Source organism: Trachinotus anak, unplaced genomic scaffold (genome assembly GCF_046630095.1).
Source record: "Trachinotus anak isolate AG129_WGS33_773 ecotype Australia unplaced genomic scaffold, CSIRO_AGI_Tana_v1 ptg000014l, whole genome shotgun sequence".
Classification (NCBI taxonomy): domain Eukaryota; kingdom Metazoa; phylum Chordata; class Actinopteri; order Carangiformes; family Carangidae; genus Trachinotus; species Trachinotus anak.
The window spans coordinates 6,092,364-6,115,416 of NW_027273865.1; the positions used below are offsets into that span (position 1 = coordinate 6,092,364).

The 23,053-nt window shown below is 42.1% G+C and overlaps 3 protein-coding genes and 1 long non-coding RNA gene across 6 annotated transcripts; 2 read left to right on the forward strand and 2 right to left on the reverse strand.

Moving 5' to 3' along the window:
* Positions 1–1,556: 1,556 nt before the first annotated feature.
* Positions 1,557–4,101, reverse strand: nup88 (nucleoporin 88). The gene has a single exon (XM_071495793.1). It carries the CDS (start codon positions 4,090–4,092, stop codon positions 1,933–1,935), a length of 2,160 nt encoding a protein of 719 aa, XP_071351894.1. The 5' UTR covers positions 4,093–4,101; the 3' UTR covers positions 1,557–1,932.
* Positions 4,102–4,151: 50 nt separating this feature from the next.
* On the forward strand, positions 4,152–9,032 carry psmd8 (proteasome 26S subunit, non-ATPase 8). Its single transcript, XM_071495797.1, has 7 exons — positions 4,152–4,308; positions 4,946–5,018; positions 5,148–5,250; positions 5,347–5,512; positions 6,174–6,274; positions 6,901–7,012; positions 8,135–9,032. The coding sequence occupies exons 1-7, from the start codon at positions 4,204–4,206 to the stop codon at positions 8,270–8,272; spliced, it is 798 nt and encodes a 265-aa protein (XP_071351898.1). The 5' UTR covers positions 4,152–4,203; the 3' UTR covers positions 8,273–9,032.
* A 91-nt stretch (positions 9,033–9,123) lies between these two features.
* Positions 9,124–13,210, reverse strand: LOC139631555 (uncharacterized). Its single transcript, XR_011693407.1, has 3 exons — positions 13,085–13,210; positions 9,436–9,562; positions 9,124–9,257 (listed from the first exon to the last, which is right to left on the reverse strand). It is a non-coding gene; the product is annotated as an uncharacterized lncRNA (long non-coding RNA).
* spred3 (sprouty related EVH1 domain containing 3) lies at positions 12,766–21,585 on the forward strand. Of its 3 annotated transcripts, none has more exons than XM_071495796.1 (6): positions 12,766–12,906; positions 18,266–18,431; positions 18,598–18,766; positions 18,863–18,924; positions 19,050–19,208; positions 19,643–20,792. In XM_071495796.1, the coding sequence occupies exons 2-6, from the start codon at positions 18,288–18,290 to the stop codon at positions 20,645–20,647; spliced, it is 1,539 nt and encodes a 512-aa protein (XP_071351897.1). In that variant the 5' UTR covers positions 12,766–12,906; positions 18,266–18,287; the 3' UTR covers positions 20,648–20,792. The 3 variants fall into 3 exon arrangements, with proteins under 3 accessions (XP_071351897.1, XP_071351896.1, XP_071351895.1); XM_071495795.1 differs by lacking the exon at positions 12,766–12,906 and adding an exon at positions 16,314–16,575 and having other exon boundaries at positions 19,643–21,585; XM_071495794.1 differs by lacking the exon at positions 12,766–12,906 and adding an exon at positions 16,315–16,575 and having other exon boundaries at positions 18,236–18,431; positions 19,643–21,585.
* Positions 21,586–23,053: the final 1,468 nt, after the last annotated feature.

Genomic DNA, 23,053 nt, shown 5'->3' on the forward strand with positions numbered 1-23,053 from the left:
AGCACACCACACCCTCTCCTGTGCGTTTGTGTGTGTGTGAGCGGGAAAGAGGGAGGTAATAAGTGAGGGAAAAAAAAGGCAAGCATGGTGACAAAATTCAGAGAACAGCTGAAATCTTCACATGGAAATATAGTTCTCTCGACTTCAACTAATGCTGAGTTCTTGTATATTTTTAAGTCGTTGCTAGCAATGCCTCTCGCCATTTTAGAGAGCAGAATAAAAAATCCCCATAGCAGTTTGAACAATGCCTGCCTGTTACATAATTAGGCTATGCTGAGTCATAAGCCATCTCAAACATTTGCAACTCAAATGGAGCTACACAGTGCCGCCGCAGCAATGGGGTTAAACTAACAGGCTTGAAGAGGACCCCCACCACCATCAGACATCCCCCAACAAAGCTTACACGAAGCTTACTCAACGAAACCGGGGTCCCCGTATACGTCACTCAGTGTTTACACGGGGAATTCCTCACCAGCAAACCTGCAGTGGAAGAAAAACTGAGGTAATCAAGTCTGGAGTGGGGTGACATCTGGTGGATACAGGATTCCTGGCAACTTTACACTGAAACTGCACACCACAGTGTCCAACTGTAGATGGCAGACTGGAGGCATGCTGCTGGGTGCATTGGAGGAAAGGCTCAGTTTCTTCAAGTCTATACATATGTACACAGTTAGCAGGATATTAGCTACACTTAGCTAATGCAGTAAATCCTACCATCATGAAGGTTATAATGTTCATTTTGTATTATAGGTGTTGACTCAATGTTGGAGGGTGAAGTCTGTGGTGCTGTTGAACTGTATTGCATTAGACAGAGAGATGTTTAATATTTAGCCTGCCCTCATTGATATGAATGAGGTGGACAACATAATAGAAACACTTGTACTTATCGTGCAAAACAATTCAACTGCACCACAAACTGCTGCCTCCAAAATGACCATAAAGTTGAATCAACTTCAATAAAAATTGATTCCAAGCTTGATGAGAGTGGATTATTGCAGGACTCTTGTATCAAACTGCATTAGTTTTATCTATGTGCACACATTAAACATCCAACTGAGTGTCTGTTGACAGAGTTACTGATTGCCTGTTCTTCCTGTGCATATTGGCCCTGAAGCAATCCCTGGTTTAGGTTAAAATCTGAAATCCTCCTCTGCTTCAGCAGTTAGTCAAATCATATTCATGATATCTCACAGACTGCTAAAGCTTCACAGTAAGATCAGCTGAAATGAATTATGTATTGCTGTATGGATGTAACAAGGACTGTTAATTTGACCCCGGTCTCTTATGGAGTTGATTAGGAAGTGATCTCTTGATGGCCAGTATGGACAGAGGGAATAATTACCACACTTTAATTTGAAAATGTGTATCAAGATAGACTAATTTGTGAACCCATCCTTTCACCTGCATTTTTAAAAATGTTTAATATTTTTTGTTAGATACTTTTATTCTGGATTTAATCTTTAATTCAACCTATATTTTAATTCACTTATCAAAGATCTACAATACAATAATAATAATTGGCTGGTTAACTGGTAACAAATGAGTAAAGTCAGTTATATAGAAAGTTAAAGTTTATTACTTATTCAAACGGTGAACAAATCATATTGAAAATAGCTTGGTAAGCTTAGCTCAAAACATTTGCCATTTCACCTGACCGTACATGACGTATTCTGCTCTGACTAAATCACTGACTCAGACCATAACATTTAGAAACATTGATCAAAATGTTGCAACACTCAACAGCAAAACTATTGTCTCCCTATTAAGAGACAAACAATATATGGTAATAAATGCAGTTATATCAGTATATAAAAAAATCTCTTAATTCAAATACACATTCCACACATGGCAGATTCACTTAGAAATAATGTGTTCAGAAGAGCATTGGAAACATTTCCCTCAGTTGTACATTTTTAGTGAATTCAGCAGTGATTAGAAACTGAAATGGTTCTTGATGTCTTTTATCTGCTTCATCATGTCACCAATTTGCTGTCCCTGTTCTCTCAGGACCTCTTGAACAACTTTCTTCTGGTGGGCGTTAAGTGAGACTGTTGTCCTGGCTGCAGGCACATCCTTGTCCACTTGTTTTTTCTGGTACTCCATCTTCATGTTCACCTGTTTGATGCAGTTGTCCAGGTGTTTCAGTTGATCGCTGATGGTTTGCAGCTCCTTCTTCATATCCTTCTCACTGTTTGACAGTATCGGCAGTTGGCTTTGCAAACTGCCCAGCACTTTTTTAACCCTGTTCATAATGGTTTCCTGGCGATACTTTGCATCTTCGTACTTATCGGCCAACCTCTCTGCTGCCTCTCTCAGACTCTTCCTCTCCTCCCTGCACAGAGCCAGCTCTTCCAGCTGCTTGCTCTTCTGGCCTGTCAGGAGTTTTACCCTTCTCTGCATCTCTTCTCGGGCCATGTCCTGCTTGAGAATGTACTCCTCACGAAAGACCTGTGTGGCTCTGCTGAGGAGCTGCAGACACTCTGGAGGGGGTGGTGATGTGTCCTTTTCCCCGGCCTTAAGTACGAGAGGATTGGTGGAGCTACGTGCCAGGATGTTGCGGATGTGCTGCTCGAACGAGTCATTGGCCAACCCACGCAGAGGGGAGCTAGCAGAGCCTGGACCTGGATGGGAACAGAGCAGGGGTGGCGATGGAGGACGAATAGAGCTCAGCAGGGGCAACAGGATGCACTCGTAGGTTCTGGTGATGCAGATCATTGTGGCACCCAAGGAAAGATCAGACACAATCAAAAAGCCACGAACCGGAGCTGACTGACTGGTTAGGAGTGGTCTGGTACAAAGAATGTGCTCCACTATACAGCGCTTCTCAGCAGCCAGCTCCTGGAGACTGTCCTTATCCTCCTCATTTGACTGGAGGAACTTCTGCAGCTTGTTGACCCAGATTAGCCCCACACTGTGCACTCCTGCTTCGTGGGTGCAATGATACCTGTGCTGGCACAAGGGATCTCTGTGCAGTCTGATTGGGCAGGTGAAATCAAACTCTTGAGGCTCCTCGTCCTCTCCTGTGGCTACTTTGAGGGTGAGCTCTAGCTCAACACACTCAAAAACATAGAGAGCTGGCACTGACTCCGTGCTTCGGATCCACTTTTCGACTGCCCCTGTCTCCTCCTCTTCTTCAGACTCCAGCACCACACAGTGATACAGCGTGCCCGCTTCTGTGGCGATGACCAGGATACTGGGCACACAAGGCAGGCAGAGAATGGCACAAGCATCGTAACCATAGTTATCCTCTGCTGCAGGATACATGGGGAGGGGTCCAACTGGTTTACTTACACTCACAGCATTTGTCTGGCTGGTGTAGCTCACATACGTCTCCCCATTTTCGTAGAGGATGTACAGAGGATAGACCAGCTGCTCTTTGGAGTACTGTGCTGCCAGCTGCCGGGGGGGGGACGAAACCGGCCCAAAGTCAAACGCCACAGCTATCTCGCCTAGAGAAGCTGCATAGGAGCAGACCGGGGGATGGACACTGCTGTCATCTTCCGACTGCGACACAGACAGGACTTTGGCCGGCGTTTGGGGCGACTTTAAGCCGTAAAACCTGATGCTATTGTCGGATGTAAGCAGCACCAGGTAGGGCTCATCGGTCTCGCTGGGGTACCAAGCCGCCTGCCGCAGATTCACCGACGGCGAACTGGTGAAGAAGCGCTCCGCCACCGGGATGGTCCTGCAGTTGATTTCGCTCCGGCCGCCCTCGAATTCAGACCTTTTCCCCCACCGCTGAGGAAGCTCCAGCACAGAGACACCCCGCTGCCCCACAAGCGCGACGTGGTGCTGCGTTGGACTTAACAACACCTGGCAGACTTCAAACAGAGGAGGGTTGATGCACAGCAACGTCTGATAGTTCCCGCTACTGCGACTCTCATCTGAGTTCAGCTGTCTCAGGTTGGTCGTGTAAAACACGCGGTCTGCGTCATCCCACACGAAAAAGTCCCCGCCCAAACAAAAGCTAAGGTTTTTAGCGACCCCTCTTTCATTTGTACTGTTTTCGGAATCCAACTTCTCTCGTATTTTTTGGAATATGGTGTGATTTGGTAAGTCATTCAGCCACCGCTCCGCGCCGAACGCCGCCATCTTGATTCGCCGTCTGTCGCAGATGGAAAACAGACCATGGCAACAGGAGTGTTTCACGACAGTCATTTAACGTATTACGGTGGCCGGTGTCGTACATTTTGCAGAATCACCATGGCGTTGAAAGAGACCGCTGGGCTGTACGAGACACTCAAAGCGGAGTGGAACAAGAAAAATCCAAACCTGAATAGATGCGGAGAACTTCTGAGTAAACTCAAGGTAGATTCTCATATGGATTTGCCTATTTTTGTTTTTTTTGGTCAAACCAGGAACACTGTTTACTTAAGAAGTGTCAGCGCTGTTAGCAAATGTAGCTAAGCTTGCTAAGCTAACCAGGCTAACATTGTATGTAGAGTTTTGTTTGTTAAACTTTAGACACCTACAGTCTTTTTCGGGACAATAACTTGGAGTTGTTGGCGTTTGGGTGATAAGACAATTAATCGGTCGAGGATTTCGAGGACAGCCAAGAAACTAATCATTATTGTCAGTGGTGCTAACATAACTAACCTTTTGCTAATTCATTGTCCAGCTAGTTTTCACCTGGAACTGTCACCCAAAACAAACATTTGGTGGAGCTTAACTGAGAAGTTGTTCTGCTGTTCTGTTTGTCTAATGTAAAAGGAGAGTCAGCCGCTATTTATTGGTTATTAAATATTACAGCTCCTGTTGAAATTATTTTGTTTTGATGATGTTTTATTTCCCGAAAGCCCCGTCACAGGAAGAGCTGACAGCACGTTTGATTCTGTTGTGAAAGATTAGTGTCATTATCTTAGATTATGATGAAGAATTAGGGGAGCACGGGCGACACATTAAGTTTGAAATTTAGTGCAAAATGACACCAAACTTCTCTTTCCAGGTTTCATTACTTGAGCTGAACTTTTTACCTACCACTGGGTCTGCGCTCACCAAGCAGCAGCTCATTTTAGCTCGTAAGTACAGATGCCAAATCAAGACGACAGACAACATTCGTAGTAATCATGGCTTAGTGTTTGACAAAGTCATAAGGCAGTTTTCAAGAAGATATTACTGTTTAAGACAGATCTGTGTCTGTGTTTCAGGCGATGTCCTTGAAATTGGAGCCTTGTGGAGTATCCTCAAGAAGGACATCCCATCCTTTGAGAGATACATGGCGCAGCTTAAATGCTACTACTTTGATTACAAGTAATGCCACCTTTTTTTATTCTCACATTTAGTGGGATTTTGTGACATGATTCTTACTGTTCTTACACTGTTCTTTCTTTACCTTTTGTCATTAAGGGAGGAACTGCCTGAAGCTGCCTACATGCACCAGTTGCTTGGACTGAACCTGCTCTTCCTGCTCTCACAGAACCGTGTGTCTGAGTTTCACACAGAACTTGAGAGACTGAGTGCACGAGATATTCAGACCAATGTATACATCAGACACCCAGTGTCCTTAGAACAGGTGATACAGTTTATCCTTACAGAAAGCACAAATTTAGGGTTTAATATTACATTCTTATTCTGGAGTGATCGGTTATCATGGTTAAAAAAAATTTGCAGCCATTAAGTAATTTGTATCCTTAAATCACTGAACTTGTTCCCTCAAACTATTAATTTGGCATCCCATATTACTCAAGTATTCCCCTGAATCAATATTGTTACATTACTGCTGCAGCAGGAACTGATGTTAGGGAGGCAATTAGGGAGAAGCATCCAGTAAGTTAGTTAATTGATTGATTCCTTCAGATCATTATAATCACAGTATTTCATGCTGTCTCTTCAACATGGTATTTCTTACAAAGTATTTATACTAAAATACATTGTTCAATACTCCATGTCTAGTTTTGACTGGCCAGGTTTTATTGCTTTGTGCAGACATGCCTCTGTGTAACGTATTGTAAAATACATGGTGAAATGCTGAAAGACCCGTCATAGACAATCTGCAATAGGTCAGCAAGATGTAATGCATTTTTATTATTATTAATTAAGTGGCACAAATGATCAAAAATATTCCCTTAGATACATGCTTGGGTCTGTGGAATTCTCTAATAACGTAATGCGTCAATAATAAGTTGTATGTAAATTCCACCTTAACGTTTTGTATCTTGTTCTGGTCATTTCAGTACTTGATGGAGGGAAGCTACAACAAGGTATTTCTGGCCAAAGGCAACATCCCTGCTGAGAGCTACACATTTTTTATAGATATTCTGCTTGACACAATTCGGTAAGGATCAGCATGGTAACCATGCCTGTTATCATTTCTACACTTGTTTAATTGATGCAGTCTCTTCCTCATGCTTTATAACCAGTGGAGGTTTTTATTTTCCCTGTGAAAATAATCCTGGTTTGTTAATTGTACATTTTGGTTTAGGATGACCTGAAACAAAATATACTGGTGTTTGATTGTTTAGCAAAAGTTAATTAAAACCATATATTAAGACACCTTCATCATCGATGCAGTCTGCAGTTTAAACAACTTTCTAAATAAGTGGGCAGCTATGTTAAGCTGCAGGTAACAACACCAATTACACTTGTGGTTTATGCTATCTTGCTGGTTAACTCAACAAATTGATCAAAATACATGAAAATGGCCAATAATTTACTTATCATCCCTCCTCTTTCCCATGATAAGTGGCAAGGTGTCATTCTATAGACGTTTATGGAGTAGGCAAAGGAAACAACTTAATCTCAGTTATTTTTCATTTATCAGGAACCATTGTTGATTGTTTATTTTATGATCTTGAATCTTGATTGTGATGTAATGTGCAGAAAGCAGAAGGAGACTGGGTGAAGATAGGATATGTCTTTAAAAGATAACTGCAGCTAAATCTGTGACTTTTTCCATTGCAGTGATGAGATCGCAGGTTGCATAGAGAAAGCATATGAGCAGATCCAATTCAGTGAAGCCACCCGTGTGCTTTTCTTCAGTTCCCCCAAAAAGATGACAGAGTATGCCAAGAAGGTATGTATCCTTTCATACGGGAATCACACTTAAATTATAGGTCAAGTAGTATGCAGAGATAACAAGATGATTTCTGCAGATGTGAAAAAAATAATCCATCTGAAGTTTCATTCAGACATGATGTGAGGAGAAATTAAGTGCAAACCCATACTCTCAGTTGTATGCTTGTAGGCAACTGACTTTTTAAGCTTTTATTCATCTGAAGAAAAGAGAGGTTATTGTAAGGGCTGAGACCTGGTATATTCCAAGTCTTTCAATGATATCCCAGGGATTTTTTAACCTGGCCCCTATTTTTTTTCCATGATTTGGGTGTAAATAACTGATAGGGATAAACATCTTTGCAATTAGCCCACTGCTGAGCAAGAACAGTATACCTTATTGATATGATTCCTACAGATGGAGTAACATTACAAGAGTAACATTGGTCAGTTTGTTTGGGTTGGTGGGTCAACAAAACAATCTTACTCTTAAACAAAAATGTCTCTTTGTAGGAATCCTATCCATAATGTTGTTAGATACTTAAAGTAACAATCTGAACCTGTCAGTGGCAAAGACAAGCACTTTTAGTAGATGCACTTTGACACGGACAAATGCACCATTTGATAAAAAAAAAAATCAGAGTTATCCTTGGATGTAAACCATAAATTAGTATTCAGCAGCATTTCATTTTGTAGGCATCTTTACAATTACAGATGTTAGATGTCTTCATAATTTGTCTTACTAAGACAGAAGATGAGCAGATGTTCATGACAGATACAATTTGTGCCATGTGTTGGCAGAATGTGAAAATGCAACAACATTTTATAAATGTGAAAAATAGGTTTTAACAGCATCAGCCTTTGAGGGTTCTACAACAAGGCCATGCCTTGAACATCTATTACTTGGTCCAATATGTAATATTTAAACATATGGAAGCTAATATAAGAATTTAAGCAAGGTGGGGAAAGGCTAGCCATTGACTTTGACTGTAATGACAGATTACTTATTGTTTAACCTTCAGCTGTTTGTTAACAAGTTGCTCCTGCGATTTCTAAAACTGTGATAAAGCTCCTTCCTAGATTCCTGCCTACAGAGAGTAAAGTTGCACAAAACAGCCAAAGGTGCTTGTTCTTTTCATTTCAGAGGGGATGGAGTTTGAGCCCAGACGGCTATTACTCTTTCACCAGTCAGCAGCAGCGGACAGAAGAGGTGACCATCCCCTCTACGGAGCTGGCACAACAGGTCATCGAATATGCACGACAGCTGGAAATGATTGTGTAATCCGCCTCCAGGAACACACTCAACCATGTACAGACACACTCAGACACACACGATGCCGATCCGGTGTACATCCACTCAGTTCAAATGCAGTTTCCCTGAGGGTTATGACTTATTGCCAGAACTATTTTTCCTGTACTCCCGTACTCTTACACCTGTCTACAGGTCTTCTGTCTGGCAGTTTGCTGTCATTTTAAAAGATGGGGAACAAACCTAAAAATTTCACAGGTGTCTATTCAGTCTATTCAGCAGTTGCTACATATCTACCTTTATTGAAGACATTCAAGGGTTTAAAATGTTACATTTAATTTTTTTTACTCAAGATGCCACATGTCCAACATTAAAAATGAGCTGTACATGGGTCATTCCCAGCTGGTGACTGAAAAACAAGAACTTCAAGTCCAGCATTTAATACCCTTGGCGCTCATTTCTTTTACAACCTCAAGAAAGTTCATCACAATCACCACCCTGTGACTTTGCCTTTCAGTGTCACACAAAACTATTAACACAATACAACATTTTTTTTTTCACAAATTCAGGCAAACTCTTTTTATATACAAAGTTCATTTTCTCATTAGTAGAGCTCACAGAAACGTATTGCCCTTGCCTTGTATCCTAGCAACTGACAGGATTGCCATTGAAGTTTGAGTGTTTTCTAAATGGTAATGCCTCTTTCTCCCTAGATAGTTTGTAATCCAGTTGATCTTACAATGCAAGTCTTTGTCTGCAATAAATGATTCAGAGAATAAACTTTTTGAATGACTGTGTGTTTCAGTTTTTTTTACACTACAACTCTAACTTTTCATGGAAGCAAGTCATTTACATGAACGTAACAATTTCCAAGTCATTAACATAACATTTTTAATGTCTTTTCTCCTTCTTGAGACTCTCCTCCCTCATCTTCCATCTGTCTCAGTGCTAAGCAAGCTGAGAGTATTGCGGTAGTGAACCCAAGAAGGCTCACTTTTTGTTTGGGCAGTCATCAATCCTGTGGAATTGTTAAGCAAAGATGTAATTTACTGATTTTAATCAGTGGTAGAAAACAGAATAAAGTAAAATACAAAGAAGAGCACATCAGTTGGCACTTATTTGTGAGACTTAGATTGTGTACTAGTTCATCATTGAGTACTAGTGTAAAGCAGCTTAAAGTGTAATGTGCAGCTCACCACTTTTGGACGTTCGGTGGCAAACCTGTCCCTGGGTTGTGTTGACAGCGTGCCTTGGCGGAACAGGATGGATTCACAGTAAACTGGGGCCAGCGACCCTCACCACAGACTTTGTGTTCAGGGGTCACTGGAGGGATCATGACATTTCCTGTATTATTTTTAGGCTGGTTTTGATTTAATGCTCTGGCTGTGCATTTTTTCTTCGGCGTAACAGCACCAGAATCTTGAATAGTGGAAACATTAAGTTCACACTGGAGTCTTAACTTGACATTTGAGTCTGCATCAGTACTTGGATTATGAGTAGCATCATCAGTTGCAGCAGCTGTAGGCCTCTTCTCCACTACTGGGACGTGTTGTGCTACAGCTTTCATGTTGACTTTTTGCATGCCATATGAAGTGTTTCCATTGTCAGCTTTGGTAGGTTGAGGTATCAGGTGTGGATCATTGTGATTCTTGACTGGGTTTTCCTGCAGGGCAGTGCAAACTTGCTGCTGTGAACTCTCAGGCACAATGGTTACTGTTTCTTCAGTTGTTTGTTGGGAACTCCTGCTGCCTTCTCCTGGTGGAGCCTTTAATTGCTTTGCGAGTTTCTGCCTTAGCCTTATTTTGGCAGCGTTAGCTCGGCCTCTTTCTGATTTGTCCATGACCCAATATTGATAGACCACTGATAAGTTGGTAACACTGTCTTGGTGCAAGCAATGTGTGTGTAACTCATTTTCCTTATTGTTGACTGGAGTGTTTGGCAGATTTGACATTTGTGGTAAATGGTCGAGTGGCTCTTTGGGCTCGGTGGCATGCTCTTCAGCAAGACCTGATTCTGCAGTTGTGTTTTGCTGTGCAATGTTGTGAGCCTTTTCTATTGCATGGTGGCACCAGTCAGTGTTTGCTCTGTACACATTAGAGGGAACACAGTTGTTGCTGTGTAGGTTTTCTGTAGGTACACCTCTGACTACCTCATCGCACATATAAGGCACAGCTGCTTGCATTTTAGAGTGAGGAATTTGAGTGGTCACCTCTTGTTGCTCTTTACTCCATGACCTGGTGAAGTTGGCAGATAGAAATTCACCAAGTCACCAGTTACATAGAGAGACTGCAGTGCATATGACAACATTTTTGTGTGTAATGTTAATTGAATGTATTTCTCCATACAAAGAACACAACTCACCTGAATTCTACCTGAGGCAAGGTGTCTTTGCAGAGCATCTGTGTTGGCACTTGGACTGACGGAGATATCTCTGAGCTACGGACAGAGTCTGCAGTAGTCCTCATGCCCTTGTTTTTTGACTGTGGCGGCCATAATTTTTCTGATAAATCCTGAAGTTCAGGGGCATCAACTGCAGGAACTTGGTCCACCTTTGTGGGCATTGCTTCATTACCATTGCTGGGTTCCATTTGATGATTAATAAGCTGAGTAGGGCCCAGTCCTTGACTAGCTGCTGCTTCTTCTGTGGTCCCATTTTTTATATCCTTATTGAATGGATGCTTTTCCTTTTGTTTCACCTTTTTGGACAATAGAATACCCATCCTTCTTATTCAGCTTTCCTGCAAAATATGTGTTGTCTTAATAGCAGATTTAAAGGATAAGTCCATGAAAAGAACAAATCCACCAATGAACTAACTGTTCCTACCAACCTTGACCTATGTATCTAATACCTGATAGATATATTGATAGATTATTCCTCTGTGCTGTATTGCTCCACTGTTGTCCAAAAACAATTAAAAAGACATCAGTGAGCCACATCATTGCACTGGATGACATGTTCCTTGATTACCACAAACCACAGCCAGTGTAGTTTATTTTAACTCAATCCCATATACACTGTCCTGCTGCCGAAACTGCTCTCTAGAGCCTTATCCTGTAATGGCAGATAAAAGGTGTTGCAAGGAGGCACATACATTTGCATACCCTGCTTGTTTTTATTGCATTTTTTTTCATTTTATCCACAGTGTAGTTTGTCCAGAATTAGAGACTAAAATATAGTTAGACTAGATGACCATAGAGGTAAACATTACAAGCATGTGGTAAACCACATGTACTATATGGAACATATTTGTAAAATGGTATCCAATACTTCATCAGTTTGAGGGGCAATACTGTCTTAAGTTTTGATATATTCTAACTTTTGAATTTGTCACTTCCCACTGAAGCCTCAAACTGATTATGTGGACATAAGGCAAAAGAGATTTCCAATTAAACACAAACCAGGCATAACCTATCCACAGGCAACATAACATACTGCACTAACTATGTATAAGTATTCAGATCTTTCAGAAGTAAAAGTAATAGTACACTGTAAACATACTCCATTACAAGTAAAAGTCCTGCAACAAAATTGTTACTTAAGTAAAGGTGTGAAAGTATACTCGAGAGAATGTACTCAAAGTATCAAGTGAAAGGATTTAAAGCAGAAAAGTTGTCCATGTGACTGTTATATTATTACTCAAACATTACCTTTTTTTTTTTAACAATTGGTAACATGCATTTCTCTGTAGACAACTTAACAATGTCAGAACAACAGCTGTCAATGTGGACTAAACTGTGGATCACTTTTCAGTGCCCTGACACAAAATGCACTCAGTGACCACAGATTTCAAAATTACTCTGTGTATTCACAGTCCGTTTTGCATGTTAACATACTGGTGTAAAAACTGTCAAATTCACTTTCAAAGTTTAACATGACACAAAATAACAGTAGAATAGACCATGACTTACTTCATTCTCCTAGATCTAGATTTAAAAAGAAAGGAATAAATAAATAAATTTCTCATTATAGAGAAATGAGTGTTGCAAATTGTAAAGAAAAAAAAATGCAATGTAATGTTTAAGTAACAACTTCAGAGTGTTTTGTTTTTCTATAGCCTAAACCTCAAAATTAATAAAAATACATTAAAACTATAAAATAATTAATTAAAAGGAGAAGCAGCAAATATTGACATTTGAGAAGATGGAACCAGGAAATATTAAGTATTTTACATAAAAACTGATCTGCCATAAACACTGACTAATGAATTTAGCTCTATATAAATTTAATAACAAAGCATCATATCTTATAAATTCTTTGTATGTTTTGTATGCAAAAATCTTACTTTGTAAAGTAAACTGTCAACTAGCCTCATTGTAATGGAGTAAAAAGTACAAAACATCTGGTATGTGATGGAGTGAAGTAGAAGTATAAGGTGGCATGAAAAGAAAATACTCGAGTAAAGTACAAGTTAGGTTGTACTCAGCGGAGTATTACAGTACTCGAGAGCATGTCAGTCTTCACCACTGATGTTCAGCTTGACTGACGGCGCCTCAGCGTTTCCTGTTCAGTTCAGAGCATGCTAACAGTAGGCATCTGTTGGGCTCGGTTTTCTTTGAAAGAAAAACCTTTTTATTTTTTTTATTTTTATTTTTTAAAGTTTTCTGTTAAATGCTGCAGCTGCAGGAACAAACAGTTGAAGTTACACAAGGTTAAACGTGTGCAGCAAGTAAGTGGATTTGTTTATTAGCGCAGCTAGTTAGTTTCCGTTAGTTATAACCGTTTGCTAAAATTCGTTAAAAATGGACTCCAGCTACATTAACTTTACTCAATTTGACCGCTTGGCTTGAGAACAGGCAAATATTATGGTTAGCCAGTTATATAAGCTCATTATAAGGCACACTAACCTATTTGGTCGACCAGGCGGTCCGCAGGGACGTGTATCAGGTGTGTAAAGTCCACAGCTCTACTACCACCATACATCCAAACCCGCACTGTGCGTTACAGATGGCTGCCGATGGTCACGACCATTGTTACAACCTTGTCTTTGACCTGAGGGCAGTTAAGTTATAGCGACCCCACAAGCTTCACAGGGTGCACTTACTGTAGGTTACACCAATGGATTTGAAGTCTACAGTATTAGCTAAGGTGGGTCCCGCATTATGACCTTATCTTGTGGCTCTGTCAACTGGGACCAGTGTCAAATAGAAGTTTTAGACCTTAATTGTATTAGTTGATATTGTGGTGCTATTCTTAAATTAAATCTTGTTTAATCAAATTGCCTCAAACACTGACAAACAGAAGACGTGGGGTCAGGTGGTACACAAACACGACATACACAGAGCACAGTGGGCGGGAGGTGATTGTGGAAGTGTGCCATACTGTATTGTGATAGGTGTTATTCAGAAATGGTGAAAACATATGAAAATACGTGACACTAAATGTATATTTGGTGTATCCCATAAACCTGTCAGTACATCACTAACGCCTCACTGGTCAATTTGGTCTTTTGTTTCCTAACCCTATCAGGTACCACTTTATGTTTGGCACCATTCATAAAGGGTTTATAAGCTGTAATGGGTTTAATAATGGTCAATACATCTTTTATTAATGCTTTATAGATCACTTACGAGCAATCAATGAAAAACACTTTTGGGTTGCCAGATTGTGGAATATACTCTTCCAGCATAACACAAGCAAGCTCTCTAATTTATTAGGGACACCTCTCCAATTGAGTGTTTAACCACTTATATCCGTCAATAGAAGATGATTTACTATAATTTTAGGTTTCCAACTTTTGTTAATGGCTCATAAGAACCTGAGAAACCCATAGACCCTTTAATGTCACTTTAACATTTATAACTGCAAACCTGATGACTTATTAGAAAGAGCAAAACTGCTAAGTCCTTATTAATGGTTAACCAATATTTATAACTAGGCTAAATTATTACTGGATAGAAACATATAGCCATGTTATTATCAAAGCATTTTCTTCAAACAGAGCACAATGATGCAAATCTTGAGTCAATGAGCAGAATTGGATCTTATGCAATAAGAAGCTCTTATTTCACATTGTACTGTATTGTTCTTTCTAAAGGTTTTGCAGGCATATCAACAGCTAGTCAAAGTATGTATAAGTTAATAAATGATTTTACCATATCTGCAAAAAGAATTAGTAAATGATGTATTAACCTTTACTGAATACATTAATTACATCTGTAAAACCCTTTTTGAGTGGTGCCTTATCCAAAAATGGTACGTTAAGTCTTAAGTGTCAAAGACTATGATGGCTCGCAGATCAATCACCATGCATTAACCTTTTGTAGAATAGAATTATAAAGCTAATGGTAATCGATTGTTATTATTAACGTAGTGTTCATTATGGTCAAGTTTTAATAAATGTTCCTTTTGCATTCATTTTGTAAAACTAGTATTTGCCACCATATGTTATCTTGAGATTTTTAAACTGTCTAAATTTGACTGTACCAGTGAAGACGGAACCACCCAAAACAAGTAGCTCTTAGTCTGCAGTCAAGTTATTGAGGCGCTGTCCTTGGTGCTGATATACGTGGCTTTATGTCCTCAAATTAACGGAAGGAGCGGTAAATTGGCCTGTAAACGTTAAAGCCATGAAACTAAAGTGTATGATTTACTGGTTTAAGTAACTTCAAATGTAATATTCTGTTGATTCAGCCAGAAAACTTCTTTTAAATTAAAAAGGTGGATACGAAGGCGCTATAATCACAGTAGATTTGATGGGCGCAAAATGGTTCAAAACGACCTGGCGACAGCATGCAACAATGACATTCAGTTACTATAACCATTACATGACAGTTATTTATGTGATACTTTTGCATGTAACTAGAGCAATCCACTGAGGGGACACTGGCGGACCAAAAAGGGGAACATCCCAGATTTGAACCCGGCAGATTTTGCTCCTTGATTAAACTAAAGAGCCACTGCTCTGGAGAACAACAGTGTTCGTACAGTTTAGTGAATTACTGAAGTTTGATTTGATACTTCATGCGACTTTTAACCCACTGCACACCATGGAAATGTCGTGCTGTATATGCTAATTAAAGCCCATAAACTACTGTGTGCGTTTACAGTAGATGCCTGCTACAAGCGCGTAATTCAGTGTGGAGACACCGCTGACTGTCGAGTCATGCTGGTTTCGTTTTCATACTCGATGACATAGGCTGTGTAGCCTATTATTAGTTTTAAATGCTTGTATGCTCCTCCCTGCATGGTTATAACTATTGGTTAACACTTTTTAACGTCGGGAGGAGCCAATATTTAGAGATAATTAAAGCACCATTCACAATATAACACTATAAAAAAAACAAAAAAAAACTAGCTATATCGGTTTTGCGACGGCAATGCAACATCAGAAGGGTATATTTCAGGATGAAATAAATTAAGTAACCACAAAGTAACATAAAATAACTTTATTCTTACATCGTGCCGCAAATGCAATATTATTAACACTGGTTTAGTAATTTATATATTAATTTATAAACTCAAGTCTTGTTAAGTGGAAGACGTCGCCGTGTCTTGAGATGGAGAGGTGTTGCTGTCCATGGTGCTGGAACCTTCAACTGGGCTCCTGAAAGACACGGGAGCCGGTTGTGTGCTTTTCCTGCTCATAATAGGAAACGACATAACATACACTGTTAAAAATTAAGTAATGTAATCATATGAACACAACAATGGGCCAGGCTGTGCTTGTGTAATTTAAAAAACAGCAAAGATGCAATGAAGGGCAAATTCACAAGTTCTACTTTATTTTCCCTATATTTGATATTTGTTCTATAGAATTAGTTTGCCCTGTGATAATCAGAGGATCAAGCGGAGGTCATTGAAGGTTTACCCAGCTTTTCATTTACCACCCACGTCACCGCATATATCAGCAACTCAGTGTTCACTTTCAATAATTCAAAATCACATGGTTACACTGACAAACCATATAGCCCATCTAAAGCCATGATGCTGTCAATGATTAGTGCGGATGTGTTGGCACAGGGCAGGTAGAGTGAGGAAGGGAATAAGCGAGGGAGTGATTTGGAGAGAGAGAGAGAGAGGGAGAGAGAGAGAGAGAGAAAGAGAGAGAGAGAAGGAGGGAGGGGGAGGGAGGGAGAGGGAGGATGCTGCCAGCGGAAAATGGCTGCTGCAACCTCAAGCCTATCCTGATACACCGAAACGACATCAAGGTGGAGAGAGAGAGCGAGAGCAAGAGAGAGAGGAAGAGAGAGAAAGATTAGGAAAATGAGAGCAGATAGAGAGAGAATGTGAGCGAGTCTGTGAGTGTTTCCTGAAAGGAGGATAAAAAGAGAGAGAGAGAGGAGACCCTGGGGTGGGCTGCTGCAAGCGGCGGGCAACACCGAGCCATGGAGGGCGAGTAAGTCCTTACATTTTCATTTTTAACATTGCAGATATATATTCAGCCATCCGCCAAAACGGATAGAAAGAACGCCACCGCCATCAGTGTTACACCAATCCAGCATCATGCACTATTACCACAGTCGTTGCTCTACAATTTAGCAGGCTGCCGAGAATAAAAACACCATTACGTAGTCTTGAATCAACAGCATACACCCCATTTCCGATATATCCATGCCAATATGTGATAAATGTTAAGCCACCTACATGTGGACGACCGGCACACAGTCTACACGAGCAAAATTAATAACAATAATAATAATAATGATAACGACAACGTATTAAGAAGCTATGCAACAATTCAAAACTAAATGCGTGGCTAGCGATTGGTAAAAACAGTCATGAAATCAGTCAATGTGTAAAATGTATGGGGGGAAAAAAGGCGAAATATGGCGAGTTTGGGGCCAGCATCGCGTCATTCAAGACATGGCTACAGTAAAACGAGGGAGGGATGGAGGCGTTGTGATTTTTATCAACGTGTCTCGGGGTTTCATTATGATTTTTTAAAGCCAAACTTTATGAATGAAATGTGATTTTTTTTCTCTCTCTCTCTCTCTCTCGCTCTCCCTCATCCTCACCCCTCCTCTCCTCCTTCCCTTTTCTAATCGGCCCCCTCCCCCCATCTCTCGTTTCCTCTCCATCCTCTCACCCACTCGTTCCTTTTTTCCTTCCCCCTTTTTTTTTTCCACACGCGATTGCATTGTGTTTAGGCCCGATACATTTTCCGGCCAAATAAATAACGCACGGCGCTAAGTCGAATCCCGTCTTCCTCCATCCCATTCATAAAAAATATAACATAATATCGGGGTGTGTTAATGAGTGTGTGCAGCAGGGGCGGAATGGAGAAAAGGAGCGTCTGGGAAAAATAATTGCAACAATTAAAATTCGTTGTGATTTGAAAATAGCCGAAAGACGCGGCCGTGCATGCATTTCATGCACATGTCGAACTGCGGTGCTGAATTATTCAGCCGACAGGCGAGGGCTGAGCTTATTTTTGCAAGAATGCCGGGGCCTCTGATGGCGAATGGGTGCGTTCATTGATACATCTATCTGGGAAACACTCATTCTTCCTCCCTCCTCCCATTTGCGCCCCCCCCCCCCCCAACGCTGGCTTTCTTTCTATCCATTTGCTCCACAGTTCCTTTATTCTCAGCGCATATAGCTGACAGTCAGTCGCACACTGAAAAATCCCCGTTTTAGTTCTCATGTCCTCCCAGCAGCAGCGTGAAATAACGCCAGACCTGACCCACCGGAATATTTCCTTATATATCGTCACCACACGCCGATTCAGATCATATTTAAAATCGGGTTTACCTGAGTTATGTGACCATGACCTGTTAAAAAAACAACAACCTGCTCTTACTGTTCCTGTATGGTGTGCATTGGAGCTGTGATGTTGCAGCGCCAGTCCTGACACAGGCCGGGCTGTGAGCTGTGTCTTCTCTCTGTGCATTTTCATCACGTTATCTCAGTTCAAACTAAACTGAGAACAGTTGCCTCAGCGCGCAGTCGCCACGCTGACATTTGCTCTGATCCGGGCTTCTCCTTTTCTCAGCTGAATGAATGTGTGTGTCCCGTACGTGTGTCCGTGTGTGTCCATCCCTGCCTTGTCTCATCAGCCTGGGCCTCTGCTCACTCTGCCCTGACAGCGTGCGTGTTCGTGCGGTGGTGATGACACGTGATGACTCCAGTGGCGGCTGGGTGCCCCTCGGAGGCGGCGGCCTCAGTCATGTGGTCATATGTAAGGGGCGGACTCATGACGGCAGGGGGCGGAGAGAATACATCATCCGTGGAGAACGGCTGCGAGACCGAGCAGTGAGTGTGTGCGTGTGTGTTATGGCTGTCTTTGGTGCCACGTTGTTCCTCAACACCGCCTGAAGACTGTAGATGCATGTTATGTGAGGGCCAGATGTCAGGAAGGGCTTAGGTCTCGATATGGTGAACTAACTTGCTTGCTTGTGATTGCTGTTTGTGTCTTCAGCCAGTGTTGGAGTGTGCGGTGCAGAGGGGGTTAGTGTACAACAAGGTGAACCCCATCTTCCATCACTGGCGAGTAGAGGATCGAAAGTTTGGCCTCACGTTCCAGAGTCCTGCCGATGCCATCTCCTTTGAGAAGGGGCTGCAGACTGTCATAGACAAGCTCGACAGAGGTAGAGATAACACGAGCTGATTTCATGAATCATGTTCAAATTGGCGTTTGAAAAATATCCCGGAAAGCCTAAATCCTCTCTTTTCATGTTATCAAGGCTCTGACTCGCCCTCATCCTCCACACCAGAAGAGGCCGACACCGAGGATGATGGACAAGCTGTGAGTATCTGAGCAGTTTGTCACTCGAGCATTTATTGTCTAAAAGGGCTTGTTTGTGCTCCCGCTGGGCCTCAGTGCAGTTACTGGTGTTTTTGACTCGTTGGATGACATGCAGCCTCTGCCAGTCCCATACAGGAAGTGAGTCGTCATCCAACAGCAGAAAGGAGATGCTTCCCAAACCCATCACCATAGTGACGAGTGAGTCGTCGTCTACCTGCTTCGTGCGGTCAGATGAGTTTAGTTTTGGATCCAGCCATGCTGTCACCACTCAGACACCTGCTCAGGTAGCACAACACCTTTTGCTCTAAGTCTATCATTGGCACCTCACTGTGATAACGAGATGCCCCAAGGAACAGACACATGTTGAGCTCCAATGATGATTACTATACAAGAAGAGTGATTGAAGAGGGTTCTGGGAACTGCCTTGTGTCCATTAGGGGGTTTCCAGCAAAATTAGATGTATACCAAATTCATTATTAGACATTTTCACAGAGAAAAACACAAAAGTTTGACTTTTTTGTAGAATTTTTTTTTCTCTATGATGTAAAAGTAACAGCTTAACATCTGGCTGACATCCCATGGAATGAGATCTTATCAAATTTGGGGACCTTGGTCACTTGTGCATCTAGCGTTATCCTAGGGATGAAAACCTCCTGTAATCGCTGCCTCAGTACACGGTGTTCCCGACTCACTCTGTAATCCTATACCCTCTCTACAGATCCACACCAGGCCGGGACAGCACCAGCTCTCACAAATGACGGCTGTGTTGAATCCCCCAGCGCCCCCGCCCCCACCTCCTGCTCCACCTACTCCTCCTGTGGGTCCCCCTGCCTCATCTCCTCTGTCGCCCCTCTCACCTACCATTTCTCTGCTGGAAGAGGGAGACCTTCGCAGCGTGGACCCTTGTAAAGACCTGTGGGGTTCTAGAGGTTATGAGGACTACCGAAGGGCAGGGGCCACCAGGACTATGGTCGGGGGGCTGACTGGGGGTGTTGTCGTTGGCGGTGGAGGGAGTCTGCAGGACAAGTCAGAGCTGTGCGTGGTTCGCTTTGAGAAGGAGCTGGCAGGAGTGGGGACGGCAGGCTGCGACGTGACAGTGAGCTTGGACAGTAAAGCTTCCCAGCGTCTGTCCTCGTCGTCGCCCACCTGTATGTCCATGCCCAACGCTGTGTCAGGCGTGTCCTCAGGTGCCGGCTCACCCCAAGAGACGGGAAAAGGCTCGCCCTCTCCGTGCTGCATCCACACCTCACTGGCCACGTCTCGGTCGCGGACTCGTAAGAGAGGAGGAGGGGCCAGCAGCAGTGGTGACCCGGGGGTAATCTCCCCCGACGACGACAGCCCATGTCCTCAGGCTTCATCGTCATGCTCATCTCGCTGTGTGTACTGCCGCTCTGTTTTCAGCGCTTCGGAGAACGGGCGGGGCCGCTGCAGAGATGCCCCAGACCCGGCCCTGCACTGCCTGCGCCAGTGGACCTGTGTGTGGTGCGCAGAGAGTCTGCTCTACCACTGCATGTCAGACTCTGAGGGGGAGTTCTGGGAGCCTTGCTCGTGTGATGACTCGCTGGGGGGCCACCCGCACCCCCTTTGCTGTGCCCGCTGGTTGGCCCTCCTGGCCCTGTCGCTCTTCGTGCCCTGCATGTGCTGCTACCTGCCTTTGCGCGCCTGCCTGCGGTGTGGGGAGAGGTGTGGCTGCTGTGGGGGAAAGCACAAGGCGGTCCGATGAGGCCAGGCTAGGGGGTGGGAGGGGTTCCTTGGACCAAGAGGGTTTGGGTGTTGAGAGGAGAGAGCATCTGTAGAGACGCAGGAGCTGGAGCTTAGCAGGTGGAACGGTGCTCTCAGTAGACCCAGACCTCTAACGTGGCCCTCCAAAGCCCCACGGCCTTCCACTGCATTCCGCTCTTTCTCTTTTCAACCCGGGGCCTTCCTCACTGGTCCATGCCTGCTGAAGGTGCACTGCACTCAGACCAGGCTCTGTGGGAGTCATCTGGAGCCTTCATAGTGGATTTACTGAGGGTTGGCTGATCTAGAGTTAGCAGTCAGAGACTTTATCGTGGGAAGAGTGGCAGAGGCAACGATGATGTGTACACTGTTTCAAATGTCCGTTTTTTTTGTTTTTTTTTTGTTTGTTTTGTTTTTTTTATTTAGAAAGAAAAACACAAAAAACAAAAGATGTTTATATATATGATTGTAATAATTTTAATTGGTATATTTTATTAAATGTAAAACATATTGACAGAATCCCCCAGTGGCACACACTATCACGTATTCACAAACATGAGATCTTGGGGAAGTTATTTGTTTCATGTTGGCCTGTTTATCAGTCAGATGAACAGATGTCACCCTTTACCTCTAATTTTACCTCAGATGTTACACAAACCCTGGTCAAGAAGAGGACGGGAGAGAGGTTTGGAGAGAGCTGAGTGAGAGTGAGTGCAGTCTTCAAAAAAGTATTAGCATCTGAGACCACTAGTGTTGTCTTTTGGTTAAAGTAGTAGACCACAGTGGAAGAAAGGTTATCAAATGCAAAGGGACAATTATTGTTAAGGGAAGTTGCAATGACAACCACAAAGACTTAAAAGTCATAATGTGATTCATTATGGTCCTTTGTAACCAAACACAAGATTATTTTTGTTTTCTGGAAAAAAAAAAAAAAAAAAAAAATCAAGAATGTGTGTCGAGCATTAAACACCCTCATTATACACATATTTCTTCATCTTTCCATGTATTTTCAATATTAATCATAGAAAACATCACATCCAACCACTGTACTTGTTGAATCAGTCAAGGTGCTTACAATTGAGGCCTCTGAGCGAGTCTATTCTACCTAATGTACACAATGACCGTACAGTCCCAACCCCAAAGAAAAACTAAACAGGAGCCCATGCTAACCAATCCGTAGACCTGTCTAGGCCTTTGAGTGAGACGCCACCAAAAAAATTAAGTGCAATGAACAATGTATTGAAAGAGTATTTTTGTACCAGTTGCTCATATGAGGGAAAACTAGGCAGAAATTGGAAAGCGTTGGAACTAAATACTGTAGTGTGTTATCGTGTTCGATATCAAGCGCAAAAGATGAATGGGAACACAAACTTGATTCGAGTAGCAGCGCGACATATAAACATGCGTGCTGTAGACTGTTGACCCTGTGATAAGAAAAGAGACACATAAACTTGAGATGAATAGATGAATGGAGGACAGTCTTTGTATGGGAACAGTGGCGGATGTGTTTGCTGAATGTTGCTTTAAGTATCAAGTCTAAAAAAAAAAAAGCTGCTATTCAATGCCCTGCCCTAAACCTTTTCACACTTCCCCGCTGCCTTTCAGCGATCTATGAGGTGGTCAGAAACAATCCTTCAAATTCTTATTCCACCCAAGGTGTTGAGGATGCTAAATAGTGTGTGACGAAGGTTTTTGTAAGTTTATAGTTGGACTTAAAGATAAATTCACCCCAAGACATTTTTAAAAAATGCTTCTGGTGATGTACCTTGCATTTCTGTGTCTATTTTGCAGATCGGTGATATATTTTTCTACTTCCAGTGAACAACTGGCCAAAGGGTTGATTAGGGTAGATTAATCACAGCTTCAACAGATTTTAAACAGAATGTTGTTTTGTTTTGTTTTTTGTTTTGTTTTTTTCAAAAATCTAATATATCAATGTAAACATCATTTTTTATTTATTTTAAGCCCTCAGAATCAAAGAGCAACAGCCTTTTGTACAGCCTCCACTTTGCACCAGTGTTTAACAATCATGCAAGGTGACAGACAATATAGAAGAGGTAGAGACATCAGTTTGCCTCTTGACCAAAATGCAATGCAGCCACAAGATACATAAGATCTTTTCTTTTGTTGTTTGGAAAAACCGAGGCTTTAATATTGCTGTAACTGTTGTATTGGTCTCTTCACCTACGCACAGAACCAACTACTGAATGCAACAAGCTTACGCCTGGTTTTCTTTGAGTCCTTGATAGATTTCATAAAAATTGCAAGTGACATAAAGCAGGCTGGATGTTGATTTTGCAGGTTGAGTAACAGCAGCCCTCTGAAAAATAAATGACAAAAAAACTGTCACAAAATAACTAATGAAATGCACCGAGCATCACAGAATGATGATGTCTTCAAAAGAGAATCT

What these genes read in the sequence shown, in the direction of transcription:
- nup88 (XM_071495793.1), bottom strand. Translation starts at nt 4,092, where the DNA reads ATGGCGGCGTTCGGCGCGGAGCGGTGGCTGAATGACTTACCAAATCAC.
- psmd8 (XM_071495797.1), top strand. Translation starts at nt 4,204, where the DNA reads ATGGCGTTGAAAGAGACCGCTGGGCTGTACGAGACACTCAAAGCGGAG. An exon ending in ACCCAGTGTCCTTAGAACAG is followed by an intron (nt 5,513 to 6,173) that starts GTGATACAGTTT and finishes TGGTCATTTCAG; the next exon opens with TACTTGATGGAGGGAAGCTA. An exon ending in TGACAGAGTATGCCAAGAAG is followed by an intron (nt 7,013 to 8,134) that starts GTATGTATCCTT and finishes TTTTCATTTCAG; the next exon opens with AGGGGATGGAGTTTGAGCCC.
- spred3 (XM_071495794.1), top strand. An exon ending in CATAGACAAGCTCGACAGAG is followed by an intron (nt 18,767 to 18,862) that starts GTAGAGATAACA and finishes CATGTTATCAAG; the next exon opens with GCTCTGACTCGCCCTCATCC. An exon ending in CCACTCAGACACCTGCTCAG is followed by an intron (nt 19,209 to 19,642) that starts GTAGCACAACAC and finishes CCCTCTCTACAG; the next exon opens with ATCCACACCAGGCCGGGACA.